The sequence below is a fragment of the Trichomycterus rosablanca genome, chromosome 17 (assembly GCF_030014385.1).
Source record: "Trichomycterus rosablanca isolate fTriRos1 chromosome 17, fTriRos1.hap1, whole genome shotgun sequence".
NCBI classification, from domain to species: Eukaryota; Metazoa; Chordata; class Actinopteri; order Siluriformes; family Trichomycteridae; genus Trichomycterus; species Trichomycterus rosablanca.
Genome location: NC_086004.1, coordinates 18,350,641 through 18,378,434, shown reverse-complemented (window position 1 = coordinate 18,378,434; position 27,794 = coordinate 18,350,641). Strand labels below are relative to the sequence as shown.

Below are 27,794 nucleotides of genomic sequence, written 5' to 3'. Positions count from 1 at the left end.
ATTGATGTGGCCAACTCTGTCAGATTCCACGTCACTCCTCAGTTTAAGGATCAGGCACCATATCAAACACGGATACAGAGAAACACAGCGAGAGGGAAGGAACTTGGACAAAAAGGTAAATATAAAGCAGTTTTATTGCATTTTAGCATAAAGTAGAGTCATTTAGTTATTTTCTGACACAATATGTATTATTTCACACTTCGTTGTTGTTATTACATAGCCACGTAGGCAGCGAGCAGGCTAGACTTGAAAATGCATACTACTGTACTAGAAGTATGCAAAGAAAGTACGTTGAGCCGTAGAGCTTCTATGGCCAATCATACTAAGTAGTATGGTAGTATGTGAGAGTAGACGTAGCCTGTTAGCATGCTAATGCTAAATAGCTTTCGCTCGGACTTTTTGAAAAACCGAATAACACCAGTTTGTCGTGTTGTCGATAAAACGCGGGTCGTGTAAAACTTGTTATTAATTAAAATAGACATATTTTATGTGTTTTTGTCTTTTTTGTATTGCGCTAGCAGGACTTTTGTATACTAGTTAGCTAGCTAGCTGGATAGCTTGCGCTGTCATTTACTGAAAACTAAACCGTTAATGTAACCGATTAGCATTCTAATTTTCATTAACATATGGATCATTATCAGGACTTTTAAACGGGTCAGTTAGCTTATATAAAACGATTTCTGTACTTTGCTTTGTTTTAACATTGGCCCCAATTGCAGATGCAGATTGTCGCTTTCAAAAGGTGAAAAATTCAGAATCATGGCCTCCTAAGACAAATAAAAGTAAATAAAAGTAAAACAGTGGTTGCAAGTCGACGATACATACATTGGATTAAACAAGCACATGATTTAGTCTAAACCAATCTTTAATTGAGATGGTCTGACTAAAAAAAATATCTTTAATATTAAGGATCAACGTTCAAAGATGCCCCCAACCCCAATTTTCACAATTTGTTTTATGTCTGGAACCTTTTTGATTTGTCATATATGCTTGTACAGTACAATGAAATGCTGGGATCAAAGTGCATGGTCAGCCAATTATACAGCTTTCGCTGAGCATATGGGGTCAAGACCCCAACAGTGTCTGCTTGGCAGAGTGAGGATTTGATCCCCCACTATCATTTGTATCAAAAGCCCGTGCTAAAATGCTTTGGTGTAAAGAGCAGAAAACCTGGACCACAGAGCAATGAAAAAAAAGTCATAAAGTCATACTACTGTTCGAGCGGCACGGTGGCTCAGTGGGTAGCCCTGTCGCCTAACAGCAAGAAGGCCCTGGGTTTGATCCCCAGGTGGGGCGGGTCTGGGTCCTTTCTGTGTGGAGTTTGCATGTTTTCTTTGTGTCTACTTGGGTTTCCTCCGGGAGCTTCGGTTTCCTCCCACAGTATAAAAACATGTAAGGGAGGTGAATTGGAGATACAAAATTGTCCACTGTGTTTGACATTAAACTTGAGAACTGATGAAGCTTGTGTAACGAGCAACTACCACTTTCTTTCATGCAATTACACCTACAAAATACAACACTATTGAACTAAAGAAGGAAATAATAGAGAAATATGAGAGTTATTGTTGTTTCTGGTAGATACATTTTATAAAAAAAAAAGAAGTAAATTTAATATGGTGTATGGTACAGCACACGTACTGGACTGAAATGTGATGTGTGTGTTTTGTAAGTCAAGGGTCTGCTGTATGTGCATCCTTCTGGTGGAAAAGTGATTGTGTTGCATGATTGAATAATAGCCAAAAATATGATAACATTCTGAACAAGACAAACAGTCATTCCTTATGGTGTTCCCATATTCCAGAATTATGTCCTCAAGTAGAGGGATTTAGATGGAAATATATAAAAGAAGTGATTGGTTAAAAGTGTTAATCATGTTTTAACACTTAATGAATATTAGTGTGTGGCATGTATTTAGATATTTCACTTAAAAAGTGAAGCTTATGTGTTGATTCATCAATACTGATTCATGTTGCAACATTGTCAGTGCTTATACAGACAGTGAAAGTGACAACAGTTACATTCCCAGATGAAAAATTATTTATAATTTATATATAGCTGACACATGAGAGAGATGTGAGCTTGCTAAGAATCTTCTAGAATACCTTTCAACACTTGCTGTTGATGTTTGTTTGTTTGTTAGGATTTTAACGTCATGTCTTACACTTTGGTTACACTCATGACAGGAATGGTAGTTACTCATTACACAAGATTCATCAGTTCACAAGGTTATATCGAACACAGTCATGTACAATTTCATATCTCCAATTCACCTCACTTGCATGTCTTTGGACTGTGGGAGGAAACCGGAGCACCCAGGGGAAACCCACGCGGACATGGGGAGAACATGCAAACTCCACACAGAAAGGCCCCGAACCACCCCACCTGGGGATTGAACCCAGGACCTTGCTGTGAGGCGACAGTGCTACCCACTTAGCCACCGTGACTTGCTATTGATAAAAAGTAAAGAGATAATGCAGTGTTGAATAATGATACATTTATGAGCAGTTGATATTAATAGGAATGCAACATTTTACCAATAACTGACAGACAGTGTTACGGTATTGGCTGAGGCCCTAAGATGAATTGCTGTCCTGTTTGTGTTCTTGCATTGGGCCCAGTGATTTTGTGAAAGCCATACCCACTTTGACCCTGACCAGGATAAAGCGGTGGCGTAGCATGAAAATGAATGTATCAGAAAAATGTGTTACAGTGTCTTGTGACACCACATTAGCTGTTTGCTTAGAATGTACACATGCATTTGATTGAAAAATCAGAGATCAAGAATGTTGACCTGTTTTTGTTTTGTGTCTGTAGGAAATCACATTTGTAATCACTGACTGGTGTCTAAAGGGAGGAGGAACTGTCTGGCATCATGACAGCAGCAGAGAACGTGTGTTATACCCTGATTAATGTCACTTCTGACGCTGAACCCCCATCAGAAGTCAGCCTTAAGACAGATTTAGGTAATTAAATACTGAGTTTGTTTTTGTATTATCTGTATTGTGTTACTCCAATACAATTGTCGCACAAACAAATGCGCAAACAAACCTGTACTTCTTTTTCTGAAACAGAAAAGGGGGAGATAAAAGCAAAGACAGAAGCCTTAAAGAAGGTGATCATCATGATCCTGAATGGTGAGAAACTTCCAGGCCTTTTAATGACCATTATCCGCTTCGTGCTCCCACTTCAAGACCACACCATCAAAAAGCTGCTGCTAGTCTTTTGGGAGATTGTGCCCAAAACGACCCCTGATGGCAAACTCCTTCAGGAAATGATCCTGGTCTGCGATGCTTACCGCAAGGTAACTTTCAGCCATTATCGAAGTTTTGCAGTCAGAGAAAATGTTGATGGTTTGCATGGTTTTGTTACTGCAGTAGTTCTGAGAGTTGTAATATGCCTGGTCTAGGATCTTCAGCATCCCAATGAGTTCATCCGGGGCTCCACACTGCGCTTCCTGTGCAAGCTGAAGGAGGCTGAGCTGCTGGAGCCTCTGATGCCAGCCATCCGCGCCTGCCTGGAGCACCGCCACAGCTATGTGCGTCGCAATGCCGTTCTCGCCATCTATACTATCTACAGGTGAGTGTGTATGGCTAACAGAAGCAGAACATCTATGAAATAGTGCAATGGTAGGTAGTAATTACCAATAATAGTTGTTATAGCTTGTCATGAGGTAATTTGCTTTTTCTCAAGCATGTCTAAATTATTATGTATGTTTTTATATGGAACTTAATAAAATTTGAAAGCAAATTTTGATTTCATTTAAGTCTTTTGTTTATAAAATCTTAGTAGTTGCAGTTAAAAATTAACCATTTTCTTGCGAGTTTGAATCTCAGCAGAGCCACCGACCTGGCCGGGTGTCCGGGGGGGTTAACTTTTTATTGTATTTTAAATAAATAAAATATCAATTCGAATTTGATGCACGCGAGGCCGCTCAGGTGGCGCAGCGGTAAAAACACAAGCTGGAACCAAGGCTGGGATCTTAATTACATCGTATCGAATCTCAGCTCTGCCTGCCGGCTAAGGCACATGAACAACGATTGGCCTGTTGTTCAGATATGGGCGGGACTAAGCCGGATGGGGTCTCTCTTCCATGACTGGTGCAGTTACGACCTCTGCTGGCTGATTGATGGCGCCTGCACAGAGATCAGAAAAGAGTGCTCTCAGGGTGTGTCTCTCCGTACACAACGCTGAGCTGCACCGCACTCGTCAAAGTGTAGGTGATAAGATGCATACGACATGCTGCCCATGTGTCGGAGGGGGCGTGGGTTAGCTTCGTTCTCCTCAATCAGAGCAGGGATCGGCATTGGTGGAGAGGAAGCATGACGCAATCGGGCGATTGGATGCGCTAAAAGGGAGAAAAAGGGGAGAAAATGCATAAACAAAATATTTAAAAAAAAAGAATAATAATTTAATGCCTGCAACATGTCTAAAAATGTTTGCTTGATCCAAGAATTTAGATGCTCAACAGTCCGTAGTCACTGTTGTCTAATTCCCCTCTTTATGCTGCATCATACATTTTTAATAGAAGACAGATATGTATGCAGGCAGGCCAGTTAAGCACATCCACTCTGTGTAACTCTATTTTTGCTGTCATTTTATTGCTTATTTCTTTCTTTTTGCCTTTATTCAGGAACTTTGAACATTTGATCCCAGATGCACCAGAGCTGATCCATGATTTCCTTGTCAATGAAAAAGATGCAAGCTGCAAAAGAAATGCGTTCATGATGCTGATCCATGCTGACCAGGTGAATCATTTAGTTTTTTAAAGAGAAGACTCAAGGTCTCGCTACAGCGTTGGAAGAATATACTTAATTTTATATCATTTTTTTAAATATAAATAATAATAATTACAACTAGTTTAAAAAATATGTAATATATATCATACAAGCACATATTAAGATGATCTAACAGCAAATACAAAGGTTGTTTTTGTCCTTATAGTATTTTGTTGTTGTTGTAATTCCAGGATAGAGCTCTTGATTACCTGAGCACCTGCATTGATCAGGTACACACATTTGGAGACATTCTGCAGCTGGTCATTGTTGAACTGATCTATAAGGTGAGAATCATTGTTTTTTTTCTTAAACATACTATGCTCCACAAATGTTTTCTACAATTATTAGCAATTTCTTTCTGTAATATCCTCAAATACCACCAGTCCGACATGACATTAAAGCCACCGAGAGGTGATGTAGAAAACAATGATTATCTTGTTACAGTAATACCTGTCAAAGTTTGGCAAATATTGGACAGAGTGAATTTGACAAGGGCCTAATTGTGATGGCTAGACTGCATGTGGAGAGCAAAGACTAGCCCATCTGGTACAGGGCAGTTGTAGCCTAGCGATTAGAGTACTGGGCTAGTAAGCAGAAGGTTGCTGGTTCAAACCCACCACTGCCAGGTTACCACTGTAAGTCTCCTCAATTGCTTAGACTGTATAATGTAAGTCGCTTTGGATAAAAGCGTCTGCTAAATGCTGAAAATGTAAATGTGGTACATCCTACAAAATGTTTGTATCCTACAAAAGCCCTAGCAAATTTTTTGAAAAAATGAATTCTGCTATGATTGATAGGTATGGGACTGTGTAGCCACAGTTAGGTCAGAATGCCCAAGCTGACTTCTGTCAACTGCCAAAAAAGAGCATCAAAACTGGACCATGAAGCCATGGAAGAAAGTGGCCTGCTATAATGAAGCATGTTTTCGTGCAGTGCGTACCTGGGAAAGAGATGGTACCAGGTTTGCGATGGCAAGAATGCCAGCTAACAGAGGCAGCGTGATGCTCTGGGCAATGTTTTGCTAGGAAACCCTGGATACCCTGATACTGTGTAAATGTTGGTTTGACATGTACCATTTAACTAAGCATTGTTGCAGACAATGAGTCTGTCTGAAAACCTAGTGAGCTGCCTACTGCCTACCTAGAGAGCTGTCTAGGTAGAGAGGATTCTAATGCGATATCGAACTTATGAGGCAGATTATTTACACACACTACTACAAGGGTGTCTATAGAATATTATGCAGGCGGTTTTATTGTTTTGGCTGACTGGTGTTTTAATTCTAAATTAAGGCCAGATTGTCAGTATAGATTTTTTTGTTTAATGTATTTTGTTGCTTTACACCAATAATCTGATCTCTATGTAGGTATGCCATGCTAACCCCTCCGAGAGAGCCCGCTTCATCCGTTGCATTTACAATCTGCTCCAGTCCTCCAGCCCTGCTGTGAAATATGAAGCAGCTGGCACCCTGGTCACTTTGTCAAGCGCACCCACTGCCATTAAGGTACCATCAGTTATTATAGCATCAGCAAAATGTATTATATATAAGTATATATACAGGGGTTGGACAATGAAACTGAAACACCTGGTTTTAGACCACAATAATTTATTAGTATGGTGTAGGGCCTCCTTTTGCGGCCAATACAGCATCAATTCGTCTTGGAAATGACATATACAAGTCCTGCACAGTGGTCAGAGGGATTTTAAGCCATTCTTCTTGCAGGATAGTGGCCAGGTCACTACGTGATGCTGGTGGAGGAAAACGTTTCCTGACTCGCTTCTCCAAAACACCCCAAAGTGGCTCAATAATATTTAGATCTGGTGACTGTGCAGGCCATGGGAGATGTTCAACTTCACTTTCATGTTCATCAAACCAATCTTTCACCAGTCTTGCTGTGTGTATTGGTGCATTGTCATCCTGATACACGGCACCGCCTTCAGGATACAATGTTTGAACCATTGGATGCACATGGTCCTCCAGAATGGTTCGGTAGTCCTTGGCAGTGACGCGCCCATCTAGCACAAGTATTGGGCCAAGGGAATGCCATGATATGGCAGCCCAAACCATCACTGATCCACCCCCATGCTTCACTCTGGGCATGCAACAGTCTGGGTGGTACGCTTCTTTGGGGCTTCTCCACACCGTAACTCTCCCGGATGTGGGGAAAACAGTAAAGGTGGACTCATCAGAGAACAATACATGTTTCACATTGTCCACAGCCCAAGATTTGCGCTCCTTGCACCATTGAAACCGACGTTTGGCATCGGCACGAGTGACCAAAGGTTTGGCTATAGCAGCCCGGCCGTGTATATTGACCCTGTGGAGCTCCCGACGGACAGTTCTGGTGGAAACAGGAGAGTTGAGGTGCACATTTAATTCTGCCGTGATTTGGGCAGCCGTGGTTTTATGTTTTTTGGATACAATCCGGGTTAGCACCCGAACATCCCTTTCAGACAGCTTCCTCTTGCGTCCACAGTTAATCCTGTTAATGTGGTTTGTCCTTCTTGGTGGTATGCTGACATTACCCTGGATACCGTGGCTCTTGATACATCACAAAGACTTGCTGTCTTGGTCACAGATGCGCCAGCAAGACGTGCACCAACAATTTGTCCTCTTTTGAACTCTGGTATGTCACCCATAATGGTGTGTGCATTGCAATATTTTGAGCAAAACTGTGCTCTTACCCTGCTAATTGAACCTTCACACTCTGCTCTTACTGGTGCAATGTGCAATTAATGAAGATTGGCCACCAGACTGGTCCAATTTAGCCATGAAACCTCCCACACTAAAATGACAGGTGTTTCAGTTTCATTGTCCAACCCCTGTATATATATATATATAAGTATAGCTATAATAATCTTGCTTTTATTCCAATGTGCTTCCAGGCTGCTGCTCAATGTTACATTGACTTGATCATTAAGGAAAGTGATAATAACGTCAAGCTTATCGTGCTGGACCGACTAATTGAGCTGAAGGAACACCCCACTCATGAGCGTGTTCTCCAGGTAAACACTTCACACTTGGATCTTTGTTACAGGCCAACAACTGTGTATCTAAACTTTTGACTTTTACATGATCTAAAAATGATTCTCATAATGTTGCCTTTAAATTATTACCATAGTAAGGAGAGCTGCTTTCTAATAGATAGAAAATGTTTATTTTTAATCCACTTACATAGCAATGTACTGTTTAATAGGGCACAGTGGTAGCCTAGTGGGTAGAGCCTTGGGCTATCAATTGAAAGGTTGAGAGTTTGAATCCCAGCTCTGCTTCCACTAAGCTTGAGCGAGGGCCGCTGTATCATGGCTCACCCTACGCTGTCACCTCAGCTTTCAAAAGAAGCTGGGATATGTGGAAAAAGACTATTGTACTGCACATCTGTATATATGACAAATAAAGGCATTCTATTCTAATATTCATGTGGGCAGAAAACATGTGGTGGATAACAGTTCTGTTCTGAATTTAGGATCTGGTTATGGATATCCTGAGAGTCCTGACCACCCCTGACCTTGAGGTGCGGAAGAAGACGCTGCAGCTGGCTCTGGACCTCGTGTCATCTCGTAATGTGGAGGAGGTGGGTCAGTTTGTGCTGTGCTAATGAGACTGGATCCCACTTTGATGATTTGCAGTGTGGCTTAGGTCTCTGGGTGTAAAAGAACAATCCAGTACAAAATGGGTTAACTGTACTTCATGTCAAGTATACACTTACAGAAGTTCTTCAAAAGCTGCATACCACTAGTTTTTTCTGACTGCTATTCATGTGGGCTAGGATTTAAACCTGCAAACTGTGTAGTTGCTTATGAACAAGACTCAATCTTTTTTTGCAGTTGGTTATTGTGCTGAAAAAGGAAGTGATCAAGACCAATAATGTAACCGAACATGAAGACACGGACAAATACAGACAGCTGTTGGTCCGCACTCTCCACTCCTGCAGCGTGCGCTTCCCTGACATGGCTGCCAACGTCATTCCAGTGGTGAGTGTTATTAAAGTCCGTAATTATCGTAGAGTGCGCGGGTACTTGACTGGTGCAGCGGTCTAACCTGTGGTGTACATGGTGTTTGTATGTGATGTTTGTTTCTTAGCTGATGGAGTTTCTGAGTGACACAAATGAAGCAGCTGCCGCAGATGTGCTGGAATTTGTGCGGGAAGCCATCCAGAGGTTTGACAACCTCAGACCTCTTATCATAGAGAAAATGCTGGAGGTGTTCCACTCCATCAAAGCTGTCAAGTGAGTCTTTGGGGATCATTCATTCATCTTTATCAACCACTTAATCCTAATTGGCGGTCATAGGCGTCTAAAGTTTACCCAGAACCATAGGGTGCAAAGTAACAATACATCCTTGATATGTTATTTTAAGTTATCACTAGAGATGGGGCGATCGATCGACTTTAAATCGATATCGGCCGATTTTCAATCAAAATATGCTATCGACGATCGGACGATATTTCCCAAATGTAGCCGATCCGATCACTTGATATATAAAGATCATGTTAAGCTTAACAGCTCAGTGGATTGATCCAGACTTTGCGCTACAAAACACGAACCATCACATCACCATTCATCAACCATCATACAGAAACCATCATGAAAGCTCTTCACGACCTAAAATAACAGAATTAACGTTGTGCATCATACATATGATGTAATTTTGCTGACTGAAATATTTACTTTAAAAAGATAATTCAACCCGGTTACATCTGAGTCGATTCTATCAGCACATTATTCAAACTCGTGTTCAGTTTGGTAAATCGTAAGTGGTTCTTGCTTTTGATGTAAATGAGAACAGAAACGTTACAGAGCCAATCAGAGGCAAAAGTTTATTCATTACCAAATTCGTTAGTTCAGGATCATCTGCTAAACTTTTAGGGTAATCAGAACTTTTAGCTCCACAGACGGAACGAGTCTGACTCGGTGACCGCTCTGTGGTAATAGCGGTTTAATTAAGCTTTTTAATGTAAGAAAGTCACACAAAATGTTCTGTAGTAGCTGGTGTTTATTTAAAACCACAGCATTTATTAATAACAGTAAAAACGGAGAGAGAAACTTACGCGTCACATTCGACTCCTGAATCAGAATCATTTAAAGCGACACTGTGAACAAAGCGTTTTTTTAAAGAAACACACACGCTGTTGCTTTCGGTTTATCTTCACTGTGAGGCTCTTTTTAAGTTTTTTTCAGACTAAACTGGATAACATTAAACCTGTGTGTGTGTGTGGTCAGTTAGACTAATAAGATATGTCTCCTGTGGGTGAAAAAAATAATTGTTTGGTTACTTTATTATTTACTGCTGATTTTGCGCTAAAAATTGCATGTCATCCCCCCCCCCCCACCCCACCCCGATCGAAATCGACTATCGGCCGATTGCCCTGAAAGGAGATCGGAGATCGCAATCGATGCCAAAAAACCCGATCGGTCCATCTCTAGTTATCACATATCTATGGGCGTTATAGTTGCTTTAGATTATAATTGCATACTGTAGCTCCTGCTTTTTTCTGTGCAAACCCTTTGATTTGTTTGTGGATTTAGAATTTTTAGAGGAGCGCTGTGGATTCTGGGAGAATACTGCAGCACCAAAGATGACATCCAGAGTGTTATGACTGAAGTACGAAGGTCTCTTGGAGAGGTGAGCTTTTTAAAACATCTAAATTAACCTTTTAAATTGCGTTGCTTCCAAAATGCTTTGCACAATTTTGCCAACAGCTTTGAAAATATGCTTTTTCATGTTTTAGTTGTTATTAGGTATTAGTCGAGAAGACGGTAGTACAAATTTGGTTTATTTGCTTTATAAAATCATATCCATACTGATCTGTTTCATGATTTTTACTAGATAATGTTTAATAATAATAAACATAAATTTGAAATTTTTTTAAATTAAGTATTTTCCCCTTTTTCTTCCAATCATATCTGATCACGCACTTGTATCTCCTCTACTGCTTCTGACCTGAGGAGGTATGACCAAGAGGGCCGTACCCAACGCATGCCCCTGCGACAAGTGTGCAGTTTGCCAACTGTTGCTTTAACCTGCACTTTTACCAGGTTCCGTGGGTCCAGTTTCTCTAGAATCTTTGGGCTCAAAGCAGTAACACACCCCGGGCAGGTCACCCATTTATCACACAGCCTCTGCCACCGCCTCCCCTCCCGATACGCAGTCAGTTATGCCTGTATGTGGACTCACAGGTGGTTGATGACACCGCTGGGGATTAAAACTCGGATCCCAGCAGTAGTGGGCTAGTGTAATTTACAGCTGCACCACCTGAGCACCTTCAAAAGGGTTTTTGGTTATGATAAGCCTTTTTTTTTTATTAATATACAGTTTGTTTATAGATAGATAGATAGATAGATAGATAGATAGATAGATAGATAGATAGATAGATAGATAGATAGATAGATAGATAGATAGATAGATAGATAGATAGATAGATAGATAGATAGATAGATAGATAGATAGATAGATACTTGGCAGCCACAGAATGACTTTCTACACCTGAACTCCGCAGTTCCACCAGGATTTGTTTACATATGTAAATCGCGTTCCTCCGGTAAGGGAGGTGGACTCGCGCTGATCTATCGCGAGAGTATACAACTAACGCCACTCTCGTTACCTGATCAGACGTCATTTGAACTGTTGGTTGTGAAGCTCTGTTCCACACCCACCATCATTGCTGTTCTGTACAGACCCCCCAAGTCATCATCAAGTAGTTTCATTAATGAACTATCAACACTTTTAACCACTCTTAGTGCAATGTCTCCTAATATCATTTTATTGGGAGACTTTAATGTTCATTTTGATAACTCTGAAAACATGTTCACAAAAGATTTTAAAGCAGTATTAGACTGCTTTGATCTTTCTCAAAGTGTGAATTTTGTAACACACAGTAAGGGCCATATCCTTGATTTAGTTTGCTGCTCTGGCATTACACCTTATGATATTTCTTCAGCTGAGATACCCATTTCAGACCATAAAGCTGTGTTATTTAATGCTAATTTACAACTTAGTAAATCTAAGGTGCATCGTATGATGTCATATCGAAACATTAGACATGTTAATCCAGAGAACTTTGCCAGGTTAATCACGTCTAGTCCGATCTCAGCCTCAGTTTCCTCTACCATGGATCTGGTCGAATATTACAATAATAATTTATCCTCAGCGCTTGATTGTTTGGCCCCACTAAAAATACGTGCTGTCTCATTTGCCCATACTGCCCCCTGGTATACACCTGAATTACGCGAACTTAAGGTGGTTGGCCGGCGCTTGGAGCGGCTCTACACTAGGACTGGACTGACTGTGCATAAACAAATGTACCTTGATCATATGCTGCACTATAAAGATGTCCTCTCAGCAGTGAAAATTTCTCACTATGCAAATATCATCAATGCAGGTGAAGGGAATACTAAGTGTCTCTTTTCAACAGTGAAAAGACTACTCCAGCCACCTGCACACGACATGAACAGTATCAGCACTAAGGAACAATGCTCAGCTTTTTTGAAGTTTTTCAATTCCAAAATTTGCACAATTCATGAGCAGCTGTCCTCTGAAATAACTGTGCAGTCTGACTCACTGTCTGCAAGCATCACAGATCTGTTCTCACCCTCTGTTTTATGTGACTTTAGTCTTCCAACTGAAAGTCATATTTTTGAACTCGTTTCCAAGTCCAGTATGTCTACTTGTTTTTTGGACCCAATTCCTACATCCCTACTAAAAGTTTGTTTGCCTTCGATCATTTCCATCATATGTAGAATTATTAACTCTTCCTTGACCACTGGTATAGTTCCCCCTTCACTGAAAGTTGCCATAATCCGACCAACTCTGAAGAAACCTGGTTTAGACCTTTCTGATTTAAACAACTATCGGCCAATTTCAAATTTACCATTCATTTCCAAAATCCTTGAGAAAGTGGTTGCAGCTCAACTTCAGCTTCACCTTCACCTTCATAATAATAATCTTTTTGAAAGATTCCAATCCGGTTTCCGCCCTAAACACAGCACAGAAACTGCACTGGTTAAGTTAACCAATGACCTCCTTAGAGCAGCTGATTCTGGCTTACTTTCTATTCTTATTCTCCTTGACCTCAGTGCTGCCTTTGACACCATATCCCATCAGCTCCTCATGGATCGCCTGGCTAGCATTGGGGTCTGTGGCACTGTGAATCAGTGGTTTGCCTCCTACCTCGCTGACAGAACACAGTTTGTACAGATCCAGAATCACAGGTCAGAGTGTCTCACCGTTTGTAATGGAGTTCCACAGGGTTCAGTGCTGGGACCGCTCCTGTTTAACATTTATCTCCTTCCGCTTGGCAATATTTTTCGGCATTATGGCATTCATTTTCATTGCTATGCTGATGACACGCAGCTTTATGTATCCACTAAGCCAACTTCTACTACTCCTCCGATTACTCTTACTGCTTGTCTCCGTGATGTACATACATGGATGACAAACAACTATTTAAAACGAAATAGTAGTAAAACCGAGATACTTCTTATTGGATCTAAGGCTGCGCTTTCGAAAAATAATATTAGTTCATTTTCCGTTGCTGAGGATATCATACCTGTGTCCACCCATGTTAAGAGCCTTGGTGTTATCTTGGATAGTACCCTTTCTTTTTCAACTCACATAAATAATGTTTCCCGGATTGCTTTTTTCCACCTGCGAAATATCTCCAGACTGAGGCCTGTCTTATCACAGCACTCCACGGAAGTCTTAGTCAATGCATTAGTCACATCACGAATTGACTACTGCAATGCAATCCTGGCTGGCATTCCCAAAAAACTTATTCAAAGACTTCAACATATCCAGAACTCAGCAGCACGGATAATTACATGCACCAAGTCCACTGAGCATGTCACACCACTGCTGATCTGCATTGGCTCCCAGTATCGCAACGGATCAATTTTAAAATTTTATTACTGACATTCAAGGCACTTCATAATTTATCCCCTGCATATCTCACAGACCTTCTACAGTGTTACACTCCTTCCCGCTCGTTGCGATCTTCCTCAGCAGGTTTATTGGCAGAACCAGCCATTAACCTTAGTACAATGGGTACCAGGGCTTTCTCCTATGTTTCACCTAAACTCTGGAACACACTCCCCACCCATATTCGAACATTGCAATCCATCGCAGAATTCAAAACAGCTCTTAAAACTCATCTTTTTAAACTGGCTTATTCACTTTAACATATCTTGTACTTTTTGTTTTATGTTTGATGTTGTGATCATTTGTTTGTTGTAGTTGTAATAACTTATTGTATGTTTTATTTCTTGTTTTAGTTGATGTAAGGTGACCTTGAGTGTCATGAAAGGCGCCAACAAATAAAATGTATTATTATTAGATAGATAAGATAGATAGATAAGATTCCTTTATTGATCCCCATGGGGGAAATTCGAGTGTTACAGCAGCTCTAATACAGTGTAAGTACAGTAAGTAGAGTAAATAGAAGTAGAATAAAATAGAAAAATAAGGAAAGAAATTTATGTTTTCTTGTTTAATAATTATTATTTAATTAGGTTTGGATTGGTTTTACAGAGCATATTAAGTGAAGATTTGATCATCATACACTACATTTTCTATTTTGTTAATTCATGTTTTCACTCTCTGCAGCCACACACAGTTAAGAAATGTTTTGTGTTCGTGTGTAGATCCCAATAGTTGAGAATGAAATCAAAAAGGAGGCTGGCGAACTGAAGCCGGAAGAGGAGGTGAGTGCGGCACCTGCTCAGAAACTCGTTACAGAGATGGGCACCTATGCCACTCAGAGTGCCCTTAGCTCCTCCAGACCCTCCAAGAAAGAGGAGGACAGGTATGTTCACTATTGCTTTTACAAAATTATAACATTCAAATATTGTGTAGAGTGAAATCCAAACGTATGTAGCGGAACATGTAAAGCACTATGGAAGACGATGTATTGTGTTATTTGCTCACCACAAGGTGGGACTATTCTACACGCTAATATGCACTACTTATATACAAAAAGATATACAAAAAGATACTTATTATAGAATATATACAGTATACATAATTATGCATAACCCGCATACATCCATCCCAAAATATAATACCTGTGGTTGGTGTGCTCTTTCCCTGTTTGGATAATCATTAATTGGTTAAGTTGTATAATAACTGTTGCCTCATTGAAAGAAGGTCCTAGATTCAATTCCCAGGTGGAGAGGTTGGGGTCCTTTCTGTGTGGAGTTTGCATGTTCTCCCCATGTCTGTGTGGTTGTCCTCTGGGGGCACCGGTTTTCTTCCCACAGTCCAAAGGCATGCAAGTAAGGTGAATTGGAGATACGAAATTGTCCACGACTGTGTTCGACATTAAACGTGAACTGATGAATCTTGTGTAACCAGTAATTACCTGTCCTGTCATGAATGTAACCAAAGTGTGTAAAACATGTAAAAAATGTTCGCATCATTAAGCTGCTGTTGTTTTTGTTTTCTGATGGCAGACCTCCACTGAGGGGGTTCCTCTTAGATGGAGATTTCTACGTCGCTGCATCTCTTGCCACCACACTCACCAAAGTAGCCCTGCGCTACCTAGTCATCGTTACAGACAAGAAAAAGCAAAACGTACTCATCTTTCACTTGACCTATTATTATTATTATTATCATCATATACACTATATTGCCAAAAGTATTCACTCACCCATCCAGATCATTGAATTCAGGAGTTCCAATCACTTCCATGGCCACAGCTTTTTAAAACCAAGCACCTAGGCATGCAGACTGCTTCTACAAACATTAGTGACAGAATGGGTCGCTCTCAGGACACGCAGTGAATTCCAGCGTGGTACTGTGATAGGATGCCACCTGTGCAACAAGTCCAGTTGTGAAATTCCCTCGCTACTAAATATTCCACAGTCGGCTGTCAGTGGTATTATAACAAATTGGAAGCGATTGGGAACGACAGCAACTCAGCCACCAAGTGGTAGCCACATAAAATAACAGAGCGGGGTCAGCGGATGCTGAGGCGCATAGTGCGCAGAGGTCGGCAACTTTCTGCAGAGTCGATCGCTACAGACCTCCAAACTTCATGTGGCCTTCAGATTAGCTCAAGAACAGTGCGTAGAGAGCTTCATGGAATGGGTTTCCATGGCCGAGCAGCTGCATCCAAGCCTTACATCACCAAGCGCAGTGCAAAGCAACGGATGCAGTGGTGTAAAGCACGCCGCCACTGGACTCTAGAGCAGTGGAGACGTGTTCTCTGGAGTGACCAATCACACTTCTCGGGTCTGGCAATCCGATGGACGAGTCTGGGTTTGGAGGTTGCCAGGAGAACGGTACTTGTCTGACTGCATTGTAACAAGTGTAAAGTTTGGTGGAGGAGGATTATGGTGTGGGATTGTATTTCAGGAGTTGGGCTCGGCCCCTTAGTTACAGTGAAAGGAACTCTTAATGCTTCAGTATAGCAAGAGATTTTGGACAATTTCATGCTCCCAACTTTGTGGAAACAGTTTGAAAGGGTGGGCTGACATCATATTAAACCCTATGGATTGAGAATGGGATGTCACTCGAGTACATATGCGTGTGAAGACAGACAAGCGAATACTTTTGGCAATATAGTGTACTTTGTTATTTATTAGATGTTTAATCATGACCTCTTTTACAAATGTATTTGTCCTTTGTGTTTAGTCCTTTGTGGCTGAAGCCATGCTGATCATGGCTACAGTGCTACACCTGGGCAAGTCATCGCTGCCCAAAAAGCAGATCACAGACGACGACGTGGAGCGCATCTCTTTGTGCCTCAAGGTGCTGGCAGAGTGCCCGCCACTCATGAACGACATCTTCAACAAGGAGTGCCGCAAGTCTCTGTCGCACATGCTCACTGTGCGTCTGGAGGAGGAGAAGCTCTCCCAGAAGGTAAATCTGGGATGAATCTATCTAATCTGTGCATTTGATATCAGTACTGCTTTTATTCTATCTAAAAAAGGAAGTTGAAGTTTGCACCACCTACATTCTGGTCACTTTTTTTAATACAAACCTGGGTGCATTCTGTAGTAGGTGTTGCTTTCTATTTATCCCTTTGCATATTGTGCATATTGTCCAACCTTCCCTCCATCAGACTTAGCCAATCGTGTCTGTAGGATGCCTAATCAAACCGGTAGCACTGCTGAGGCTGAGATTTAAACTCGGACTCTTTGCGCTTTGAAGTCGTGAGCTTGTGTATTAGGTTGCTGCATAATCCAAGCACCTTGCGCATAACCATTAATAATATACAACAAATATTGTTGGTGTTTGTACATGGTACAAAGTAGCTGGTCTGCAGTAAGGAGATGACCTAACCAAACAAAGTTAGCCATTTAGCATGGAGTAATATGCTTGTATTGTCTGGCAGCAGTCCAGGACTATATGTGTTTAGGGAGTTAAGGAAACGATTAATGAATGTATGATATTCAGTATGACAGCATGACTTAATCTGTGGTATTGCTTAATACTGTACATAGATTATTAACTAGATTGCTTTTATCACATTGTCGGTACAGCAGTCTAGTATCGTTTGAATCTCCAGAAGTGCTATCGGCTGGTCAGGCATCTACATACAGACATATCTGGCTATGTCTGAGGTGGGGGGTTGGGTGGTCGAGGCCCTGCAACAGATTGGCGTCCTGTGAGAAAGCAGACCGTGACTCTGACCAGGGTATAGCGGTGGTAAAAAATTACCACTACATTTACATTTTTGGCATTTAGCGGACGCTTTTATTCAAAGCGACTTACAGTATTGTGACAGTATATTGTCTAAGCAATTGAGGGTTAAGGGCCTTGCTCAAGGGCCCAACAGTGACAACCTGGCAGTGATAGGGCTTAAACCAGTAACCTTTTAATTACCAGTCCAGTACCTTAACTGCTAGGCTACAACTGCCCTGCCATTAAATGAAATAAAATGTAGATTGCAGCTCTTTAGATGCTTCTTTGGTAAATACTAGTACTAATACTATTCCAAACTACATTCTAACGAGCTAAAAAGTATGACTAACATTAGGATGTGACTGTTTTGTTGCTCTTTTGTGACCCACAGAAAGAATCAGAGAAACGGAATGTGACAGTACATGCCGACGACCCCATCTCCTTCATGCAGCTAACAGCCAAGAATGAGACGAGCTCCAAGGAGGACCAGTTCCAGCTCAGTCTGCTGGCCGCCATGGGCAACACGCAGAGGAAGGAGGCGTCCGACCCCCTCGCATCTAAACTCAACAAGGTCAGAGAGCATGAGTTTCCCACTGAGGTAGAACATTGTAAAATTCGTAGTATAATAACGGTACATCTTGTACAGCAGTTTCTAGATTACACCACTCGCATCCTTACCCATGTGTGGTGGTGCAGCTTTTATGTTGCAGTTTATTAACTTGTTTTAAGAAGCTTCAGAACAGTTAAATTGTTTTAATGGTAATAAAAATCCTGAATGTAAAAGCCTGACAAAAAAAAAAAGCACTTCAATTTTAAATTCATTTATTTTGATTAATACATTCTGATGTTTAAAGTTATAAATAATTTTATAGATATATTATTGCGCATCTTAATGCAAAAATGTTACTGTGTGCATTATATACATGGTGGGTCAAAATTATGTTAACACTTAAATGGCAGAAACCATTTATTCACAAAACATACTTCATACACAGATCAGCCATAACATTAAAACCACCTTTTTGTTTCTACACTCACTGTCCATTTTATCAGCCCCACTTACTGTATAGAAGCACTTGAAAGTTCTACAATTATTGACTTTAGTCCAGCTTTTTCTCTACATACCATTTTAGCCTGCTTTCACCCTGTTCTTCAATGGTCAGGCCCCCACAAGACCACCACAGAACAGGTATTATTCAGGTGGTGGATCATTCTCAGCACTGTAGTGACACTTACATGGTGGTGGTGTGTTAGTGTGTGTTGTGCTGGTATGAGTAGATCAGACACAGCAGCGTTGCTGGAGTTTTTAAATACTGTGTCCACTCTATTAGACACTCCTACTTAGTTGGTCCACCCATCTATTGCTGCTGTTTGAGTTGGTCATCTTCTAGACCTTCTGGCTGGATATTTTTGGTTGGTGGACTATTCTCAGTCCAGCAGTGACAGCTGTGCCTTATCCACTCGTACCAGCACAACACACTAACACACCACCACCATGTCAGTGTCACTGCAGTGCTGAGAACGATCCATTAAAGAACAGCATGAAAGAGGGCTAACAAAGCATGCAGAGAGACAGATGGACTACAGTCAGTAGTGAAGCTGATGAAATGGACAGTCTCAACCTGTTCGCCATCATGTTTAACAACACAAAAACCAGCGGGCAACAGTACCATTTAAAGCCCGGACACACATTTCACTGGGAAGAGATCCATTAGTGTTAACATAATTTTGACTCGCCTGGTATTTAGTATAAAACATTGGGTCAGTTCATCAACTGCACTTGCACTGTTTAAACACCAGATGTCACCATTAAAGCATCAGTGCTACTGAACGTTTACCTTTTATAGTGTTCCTATCTAGCGTTGGAAAATCCGATTCAGCCTGTGGTCTTGTTGTGATCTCAGCAGTGCTACTTGTTGCTTTGCAAATTAGATTTCAGCTTATTATTATTTAGGTTTATTAGGATTTTAAAGTCATGTTTTACTCACTTTGGTTACATTCATGACAGGACAGTTACTGGTTACACAAGATTTATCAGCTCAAGTCATGGACAATTGGGTATATCCAATTCACCTCACTTGCTTGTCTGACTTGTGGGAGGAAACTGGAGCTCCCGGGAGAAACCCACGCAGACATGGGGAGAACATGCAAACTTCACACAGAAAGAACCCGGACCACTCGACCTGGGAATTAAACCAGATTAAGAGCTGTTAAGAAATACATCTACACCAATATTTTGCGCATGTGTAAATTATAGGTTTACGTGTACAATTAGTCAAGATGAAATCTGAGTGGTAAGAACAGCAAAGATGGAGTCGGATAAACTACGCCGAAGAAAGGGTGCTTCTTCTGTGCAAAACTTAACCAGAATGATCAGTGTCTTTTTCTCTATTCTGTAATGCAATACAATCTTAATTAAATGCATTATCATAAATCTTTACTATTACAAATTTTAATAGATTAAATGTGTACTTATCTGTAGTAATGTGTGTAGTAATGATACCCATAATAAGACAATACGTTCCCAATACAGGAGTGCTTGGGTGGCTTAGTGGTAAATCATGCTAGCCCATTATCGCTGGGATCCAGGGTTAAAATCCATAGTGGTGCTATTGGCTGGTCTGGCGTCTACATACAGTTATGATTGACTATGTCTGAGAGCCCACTACAACCCTGACCAACTTAAAGCAGTGGTCAAATATCAAAAAGAGTCCAGAGTTTGAATCCAAGTGGTCCTATCGGTCAGTTGGATGGATTGTCGCCCTGTCTGGGGTTTGATACTGCATCATGCTCTCGTGAATCTGGAGGGACTGGGCCCACTACGACCCTGACCAGAATAAATTGCTGGTGAAACATGAAAATGGAGAAGAAGTGTGGAAAAGTGTAGTGCACACCAGCAGGGGATTTTCATATTTCAGATTTTCATATTTGCTGCCTTTGCCAGTGTCTTAATATTTGTTAATATTCCCCACAGGTCACACAGCTGACCGGTTTCTCTGATCCAGTCTACGCCGAGGCATACGTCCACGTCAACCAGTACGACATAGTGCTGGACGTGCTGGTGGTCAACCAAACCAGTGACACCCTGCAGAACTGCACACTGGAACTGGCCACATTGGGTACCTTATATTTTAAAGCCATGTTGTTTCTATATATTTAAAACACATTCTCAAATATCAAAGATAATATATGTGATTATATAATACATACAGTGCCTTGCAAAAGTATTCAGCCCCCTTGAACTTTTCAACCTTTTGCCACATTTCAGGCTTCAAACATAACGATATGAAATTGTAATTTTTTGTGAAGAATCAACAACAAGTGGGACACAATCGTGAAGTGGAACGAAATTTATTGGATATTTTAAACTTTTTTTAGAAATAAAAAATTGAAAAGTGGGGCGTGCAATATTATTCAGCCCCCTTGCGTTAATACTTTGTAGCGCCACCTTTTGCTGCGATTACAGCTGCAAGTCGCTTGGGGTATGTCTCTATTAGTTTTGCACATCGAGATACTGAAATTTTTGCCCATTCTTCCTTGCAAAACAGCTCGAGCTCAGTGAGGTTGGATGGAGAGCGTTTGTGAACAGCAGTTTTCAGCTCTTTCCACAGATTCTCGATGGGATTCAGGTCTGGACTTTGACTTGGCCATTCTAACACCTGGATACGTTTATTTGTGAACCATTCCATTGTAGATTTTGCTTTATGTTTTGGATCATTGTCTTGTTGGAAGATAAATCTCCGTCCCAGTCTCAGGTCTTTTGCAGACTGCAACAGGTTTTCTTCCAGAATGGTCCTGTATTTGGCTCCATCCATCTTGCCATCAATTTTAACCATCTTCCCTGTCCCTGCTGAAGAAAAGCAGGCCCAAACCATGATGCTGCCACCACCATGTTTGACAGTGGGGATGGTGTGTTCAGGGTGATGAGCTGTGTTGCTTTTACGCCAAACATAACGTTTTGCATTGTGGCCAAAAAGTTCGATTTTGGTTTCATCTGACCAGAGCACCTTCTTCCACATGTTTGGTGTGTCTCCCAGGTGACTTTTTATAGATATCTTTGAGAAATGGCTTTCTTCTTGCCACTCTTCCATAAAGGCCAGATTTGTGCAGTGTACGACTGATTGTGTCCTATGGACAGAGTCTCCCACCTCAGCTGTAGATCTCTGCAGTTCATTCAGAGTGATCATGGGCCTCTTGGCTGCATCTCTGATCAGTCTTCTCCTTGTTTGAGCTGAAAGTTTAGAGGGACGGCCGGGTCTTGGTAGATTTGCAGTGGTCTGATACTCCTTCCATTTCAATATGATCGCTTGCACAGTGCTCCTTGAGATGTTTAAAGCTTGGGAAATCTTTTTGTATCCAAATCCGGCTTTAAACTTCTCCACAACAGTATCTCGGACCTGCCTGGTGTGTTCCTTGGTCTTCATGATGCTCTCTGCACTTTAAACAGAACTCTGAGACTGTCACAGAGCAGGTGCATTTATACAGAGACTTGATTACACACAGGTGGATTCTATTTATCACCATCAGTCATTTAGGTCAACATTGGATCATTCAGAGATCCTCACTGAACTTCTGGAGTGAGTTTGCTGCACTGAAAGTAAAGGGGCTGAATAATATTGCACGCCCCACTTTTTAGTTTTTTATTTCTAAAAAAAGTTTAAAATATCCAATAAATTTCGTTCCACTTCACAATTGTGTCCCACTTGTTGTTGATTCTTCACAAAAAATTACAATTTCATATCGTTATGTTTGAAGCCTGAAATGTGGCAAAAGGTTGAAAAGTTCAAGGGGGCTGAATACTTTTGCAAGGCACTGTATGTTAATGTTTTGATTGTGTAGGTGACCTAAAGCTGGTGGAGAAGCCATCTCCTCTCACGCTGGCTCCATATGACTTTGCCAACATCAAGGCCAATGTCAAAGTGGCCTCCACGGAGAATGGCATCATATTTGGAAATATCGGTATGTATGTTTGGGGTTGTGCAGACAAAATATACGTTCATTAAATCTACTGAATATGTTCAGGACACTGCGGCCTTAAAGGAAATGAGCAAGCAGACTTGTCTAACAATGTCCTAACCCACCATCTGATGTCAGACCAGCCTTAATAACATACACCGCAGAGACTTGGCAAAACGGGAAACGTTTATCACATTTTATGTTTTTTATTTTTTATTTTATTTTATTATTATTATTTTTTTTACCTCTTTTTCTCCCCCTTTAGCGCATCCAATTGTTCAGTTTGCATCGTGCTTCCTCTCTGTCTATGCCGAACCCTGCCCTGACAGAGGAGATCGAAGCTAACCCATATCCCCTCCTAAACACGAGCAGCAGCCAGATGCATCTTTGCCACCCACACATTGATGAATTTGGCGCCACCTAGCGTTGCATGCGGAGAGACACACCCTAAGGGCACTCTCCGTCATCTCTTGTGCAGGTGCCTCTAATCAGCCGGCAGAGAACGTAATCGCATTGTGACAGAGAGAGACCCACATCCGTTTCTTCACCTAACCCCCCCCAACCTCTAAAATTCTAAAAAGGACTTAAAAATGCTATATAAGATATGAAAAAATGAATTAAACTCTACACCATCACAGTTACTCAAACAACACTCCAATCCATATGAAGATATATACATTTCCACTATGATTTTATTCAGCCACAATAATAGCCAAAGCTGCTTACATGGCATTAAGAATCAAACCAACTGAATAAATGATTCGTGTAGTGGGCTTATCTGTAGGGCTGCTGCGATTGGTCGACCTAGTCGACGTCAATATTTTAAGTCGATGCATCGTTTTTAAAACCATGTTTATAAATTATCCTTTTTAATTTCATATGATTTCCCTCAGCACTACTTGCTGCGTACATGACCTAAGTTGTATTTGGTCCAGTCACTGGTTGGCGGCATTAAGCGCAGTCTTAAAAAATGCCGTCTGCAGCAGTCAGAGGCCGATTGTAGAGAGCTTTCAAAGAAAAGCCCAAAGTTTTCAATGACCCAAATTATCAAATGTTTGGGAGTACTTAAAACTGGCACAAAACAAAATGTGGTTTGTACACTGTGGAAAGCTTTAATGGTACCACAGCAGCACTAGTGCGATGTCTATATTGTTTCATTAAGCTTCTTAATCGCGCAGATCTTGGAATATCGTATTTCTTAGTTCAGTTAGGGTGCATTTTTACTTCTATATTGTTTCATTAAGCTTCTTAATCGCACAGATCTTGGAATACCGTATTCCTTAGCAAGTTCAGTTAGGGTGCATTTTTACTTCTATATTGTTTCATTAAGCTTCCTAATCACAGAGATCTTGGAATACCGTATTTCTTAGCGAGTTCAGTTAGACCGCCGTGCACTTTGCTGTGTTGGGCTCGCAATTTTTGCGGTTGCCGTGGCTCTCAAAGCGCAAAAAGCTTCTCATGTGAAACACTTACCACTTTGTTTACATTGCTTAGAATGTGAAGTCATTTTTGAGTGAATGTGTAGGTTAGAATCTGGGCTCATTCTGTCGTTACTGTACGTTGGACTTGATGAGACGTGCCCACCTCTAACTATTTTATTTCTGCTGTAAGTTGAAGCACTTTGCTTTGTGTACGGAATGCCATAAACACATGCTGCACTTTGTTTAATATGGAGCACTTGAGAATTTGATAATGTGGACATAAACCCTGTTCACATTTAGTTCTGTGCCATATTATTATGCCGTACAGTTCGTTGTTAAAATAAAATAAGCTTAAATGAGACTGAATTAAATTTTTTGGAGGAAAATTAATCGTTTAGATTAATCGATTAATCAATAGTCAATAGAAAAATAGTCATTAGTGGCAGCCCTACTTATCTGTTTGCTGGATTTGGTTTGTTAGTGTAATTATATGTAAGTGTATGATGAGCTTATTGGTCTATTATGTGCATTAATACAGAGTGACTAGTCATTTTTGTCCATAGTCTCTTAAGGATGTATTGTGCTATACAATTGGACTTTTTATAGTCCAATATATTCTGCAGTGCTTAGGACAATCTGATAGGCATCCACACACTAATTTGACAACCCTAGCATATTGTAAAATAATGGTCTTAATATATGGCTAATACGATGACGTTGAGATGAGCCTGGGATTAATATTTATTATTATTATTATTAAATTTTTTTGTGTCATACTGATATTTATGGTATGGATTGCAGTGTACGATGTGTCCGGAGCAGCCAGCGACAGGAACTGTGTGGTTCTCAGCGATATCCACATTGACATCATGGACTACATTCAGCCAGCCTCCTGTACTGATGCTGAGTTCAGACAGATGTGGGCGGAATTCGAGTGGGAAAACAAGGCGAGTAAAGAGAGCTTATGCTGTTGATAGTTAGGCTTATAATATTTCTTTCTTTTATTCAATCATTGTTCTTCCTATACAGGTTACAGTGAACACCAACATCACAGAGCTGAACGATTACCTTCAGCATATTCTGGGCTCCACCAACATGAAGTGCTTGACTCCAGAGAAGGTACTATTGCTCTACATGTCTCTTAAGAGTCCATGGCCTCGTGTACAATCAAATTCTACATTTTTACAAACCGGTTGTTGTTTGTTTTATGAAATTCAGGCTCTTTCCGGTGTCTGCGGCTTCATGGCCGCCAACCTGTATGCCCGCTCCATTTTTGGCGAGGACGCGCTGGCAAATGTGAGCATCGAGAAACCTATTCACCTGGGCCCAGACGCACCAGTCAATGGTCACATTCGCATCCGGGCCAAGAGCCAGGTAAGAGACTAGCAGTACTTTGGTGTCGTCAGATATTGGAGATATTAGTCAGCCTGAAATAGTTAGTATTAGGATTTCGGGATTATTACTCCTCTCACCCCTCTTCTTTTTATGAATTGTATCAATTGGTTTTTTTTTCCATTCTGGTGACTCATTGTGCCATGACACATTTTCACCCTAAAGGTGCTTTAGCATGAGAAGTAGGGCTGCACGATATTGGAATTTTTTTCCCCTGCGATATACAGTATATTGCGATTATTAAAAAAATGCAGGAATTTTCACTACATTATTAATAATATTAATAATGCATGTATCTTACTCTAAATAAGGGGCTCATCTGTAAAAAAGCGTGGTGCCTACAAGGGATACAAAAGATTATGACAAGCTACATCTTTGTACTTGGTTGAAACTGAGCATTAAACTAAGAAAGCTTCAATATCTCTTCTCTCACAGAAAAATAAACATGGCTGGCGGTGCGGACAAAGTTATTTTCAAACGTAAATAAATAATTATTGATTTTTAACGAGTTTTTATTTTATATTAAGTTTGGGCTTGTTAGCAAATGTAACCGTTTTCTGTACACGAATCGAGATGTTATATTGACATGTTAGCGCTGTCCCACCTCATTCCATTGGTTTTAATGGCAAGATGCTAAATGCTAAATGCAAAACCCGGTGGAATCGCTAAGTAGCGCGTTCGAATAACCTGCCTTATAAGTCAATGACTTATTAGAATCCTCTCTACTGAGGCAGCTGCCTATGTAGGTAGTACAGCAAGGCAGCTCACTAGGTTTTTGAACACACTGGTAGATATGTCATGGAAAATGAGAACGGTGTGAATTTTCGTTGTGTCAAGCAGCAAAAAAGTTGTAGCATGACGTATTTGATTTAATTTGCATTAAGTGACATCGCACGTCCTGCGATGTGACTTGCGCATGCACACATCGCGATGGCGATACCGAAACGAAATATCGTGCAGCCCTAATGAGAAGCATTTTGCGCTTCACTCACCGCGAGCTCTGACGCAAGCTGCCGCTTTGCTCGGCACTTGGCTTGAGCGGTGCGGTAATACGTTATCATTAGGGATGAAACGATGCACCATAAGACAGCTAATAACCGATAAAAAAATCCACGATTCAAATCGATTTGACATGTAAAATGAATCGATATTCACTTTAAACAGCAGAGGGCACTGGCGCTATAGGAGTTTAATGATACCACATATGTCTTAAAAAATTTATGTCATCGAAGTTGTTTATGCGCTGATGTGCAGCGTAAAAGCAAGGAGGAAAAATAAATGAATCCGAGTAGATTGGGCAACACGACCAGCAGGAATTGTCTGTTCTGTAGTAGTAAGTGGTCATTAAATATTGTTTGTAATGCAGCATGGGTATTATGGTTTTGCGTGGACGACAAGATTACAAATACTACAAAGCTTGTGTGTGTGCTGATGTATTCTGATGGAAACTATATTATGCCCCTGTCCCATGTTTTTACACTCCTCCCCTAGGTTTCCCCTCACCCCGTATCTGACATTCTCATTGGCTTGTAGTTCGACATATCACTCGCTGCCACCTGCTCGCACTGTTTTTTTTAATCACCTATTTTTTCCCACTTTTTTTCCCCAATTTTTATCCGTATTCTAGTCGTGTCCAATTACCCTGATTGTGTCCTCTATACTGATTCGACCCTTTTGCCGCCGACTGAGGACGCCACTCAACTGACTTATGCCCCCTCCGGCACACAATCAGTACAGCCTGCATTTTTCACCTGCACGAGCCGAGTTCATGCACCGAGAGACACTGCGCACGGAGGGTCACACCCCCTTCAATGTTATTCCTCAGCCCTGTGCAGGCGCCGTCAGTCAACCAGCAGGGGCCGCAGTCGCACCAGTTATGAGGACCTATGCTCCGACTCTACCCCTAACCCTGAACAACAGCCAAATGTTGTTCATACTGCCGCCCAACACAGTCGGAAAGGCAGAGCTGAGTTTCGATACGATGTATCTAGAAACCCAACTCTGGTGCGCTACCGTACTTTACCGCTGCGCCACCTGAGCGGCCCTGATATTTAACATGCTTGATATTTTTCTTCAGTCGAGTCGCTGAACTGTTCACACAGAGCGAGCGAACGCGAGTTGCTTCAGAGCTGACACATCTAGTAGTGTGAACTAGCCATTAGTGGGCTGTTGGGTCACCCAAGCCCCCTTGAACACTGACATATCTGTCAGTAACTGCTCACAGATGTACAATTCCTACCATCATACATGACTGTATATTATAAAAACTGCCTCAAGTCAAAGTGCTTGTTTTTACAATTTCTGAATTTCCTTTCTAGGGTATGGCATTGAGTCTCGGTGACAAGATAAATCTCTCCCAGAAGAAATCTGCCTCATAAAGCCCATAGCCTGACAACTAGGATTCCACTGGAAGTGCTCTGGTGTCCTTCTTTGCTCTATATTTCCTTTATCACTCCTCTCCTGGCTCTTTTGTCCCTCCTGCCTGTCCTGATTCTTGTACCCACAAAATGCATTGTGTTCAGATAAAGCAGTGAAATGTGTTAATTCCTTCACATTTAAAACACAATAAGACTCTTATGTGCTCTCATGTATCTGTAATCAGCTCTAATAAACATTGTTACACATATGTAA

The 27,794-nt window shown here is 41.1% G+C and overlaps 1 protein-coding gene across 1 annotated transcript; it reads left to right on the top strand.

Moving 5' to 3' along the window:
- On the top strand, positions 1–27,794 carry copb1 (COPI coat complex subunit beta 1). Its single transcript, XM_063012722.1, has 22 exons — positions 1–115; positions 2,815–2,963; positions 3,072–3,301; positions 3,407–3,576; positions 4,631–4,745; positions 4,967–5,059; positions 6,139–6,276; positions 7,659–7,778; positions 8,240–8,347; positions 8,601–8,747; positions 8,857–9,002; positions 10,302–10,398; positions 14,412–14,572; positions 15,219–15,339; positions 16,402–16,629; positions 17,786–17,965; positions 20,369–20,513; positions 22,234–22,353; positions 24,573–24,718; positions 24,801–24,890; positions 24,990–25,145; positions 27,482–27,794. The coding sequence occupies exons 2-22, from the start codon at positions 2,873–2,875 to the stop codon at positions 27,539–27,541; spliced, it is 2,862 nt and encodes a 953-aa protein (XP_062868792.1). The 5' UTR covers positions 1–115; positions 2,815–2,872; the 3' UTR covers positions 27,542–27,794.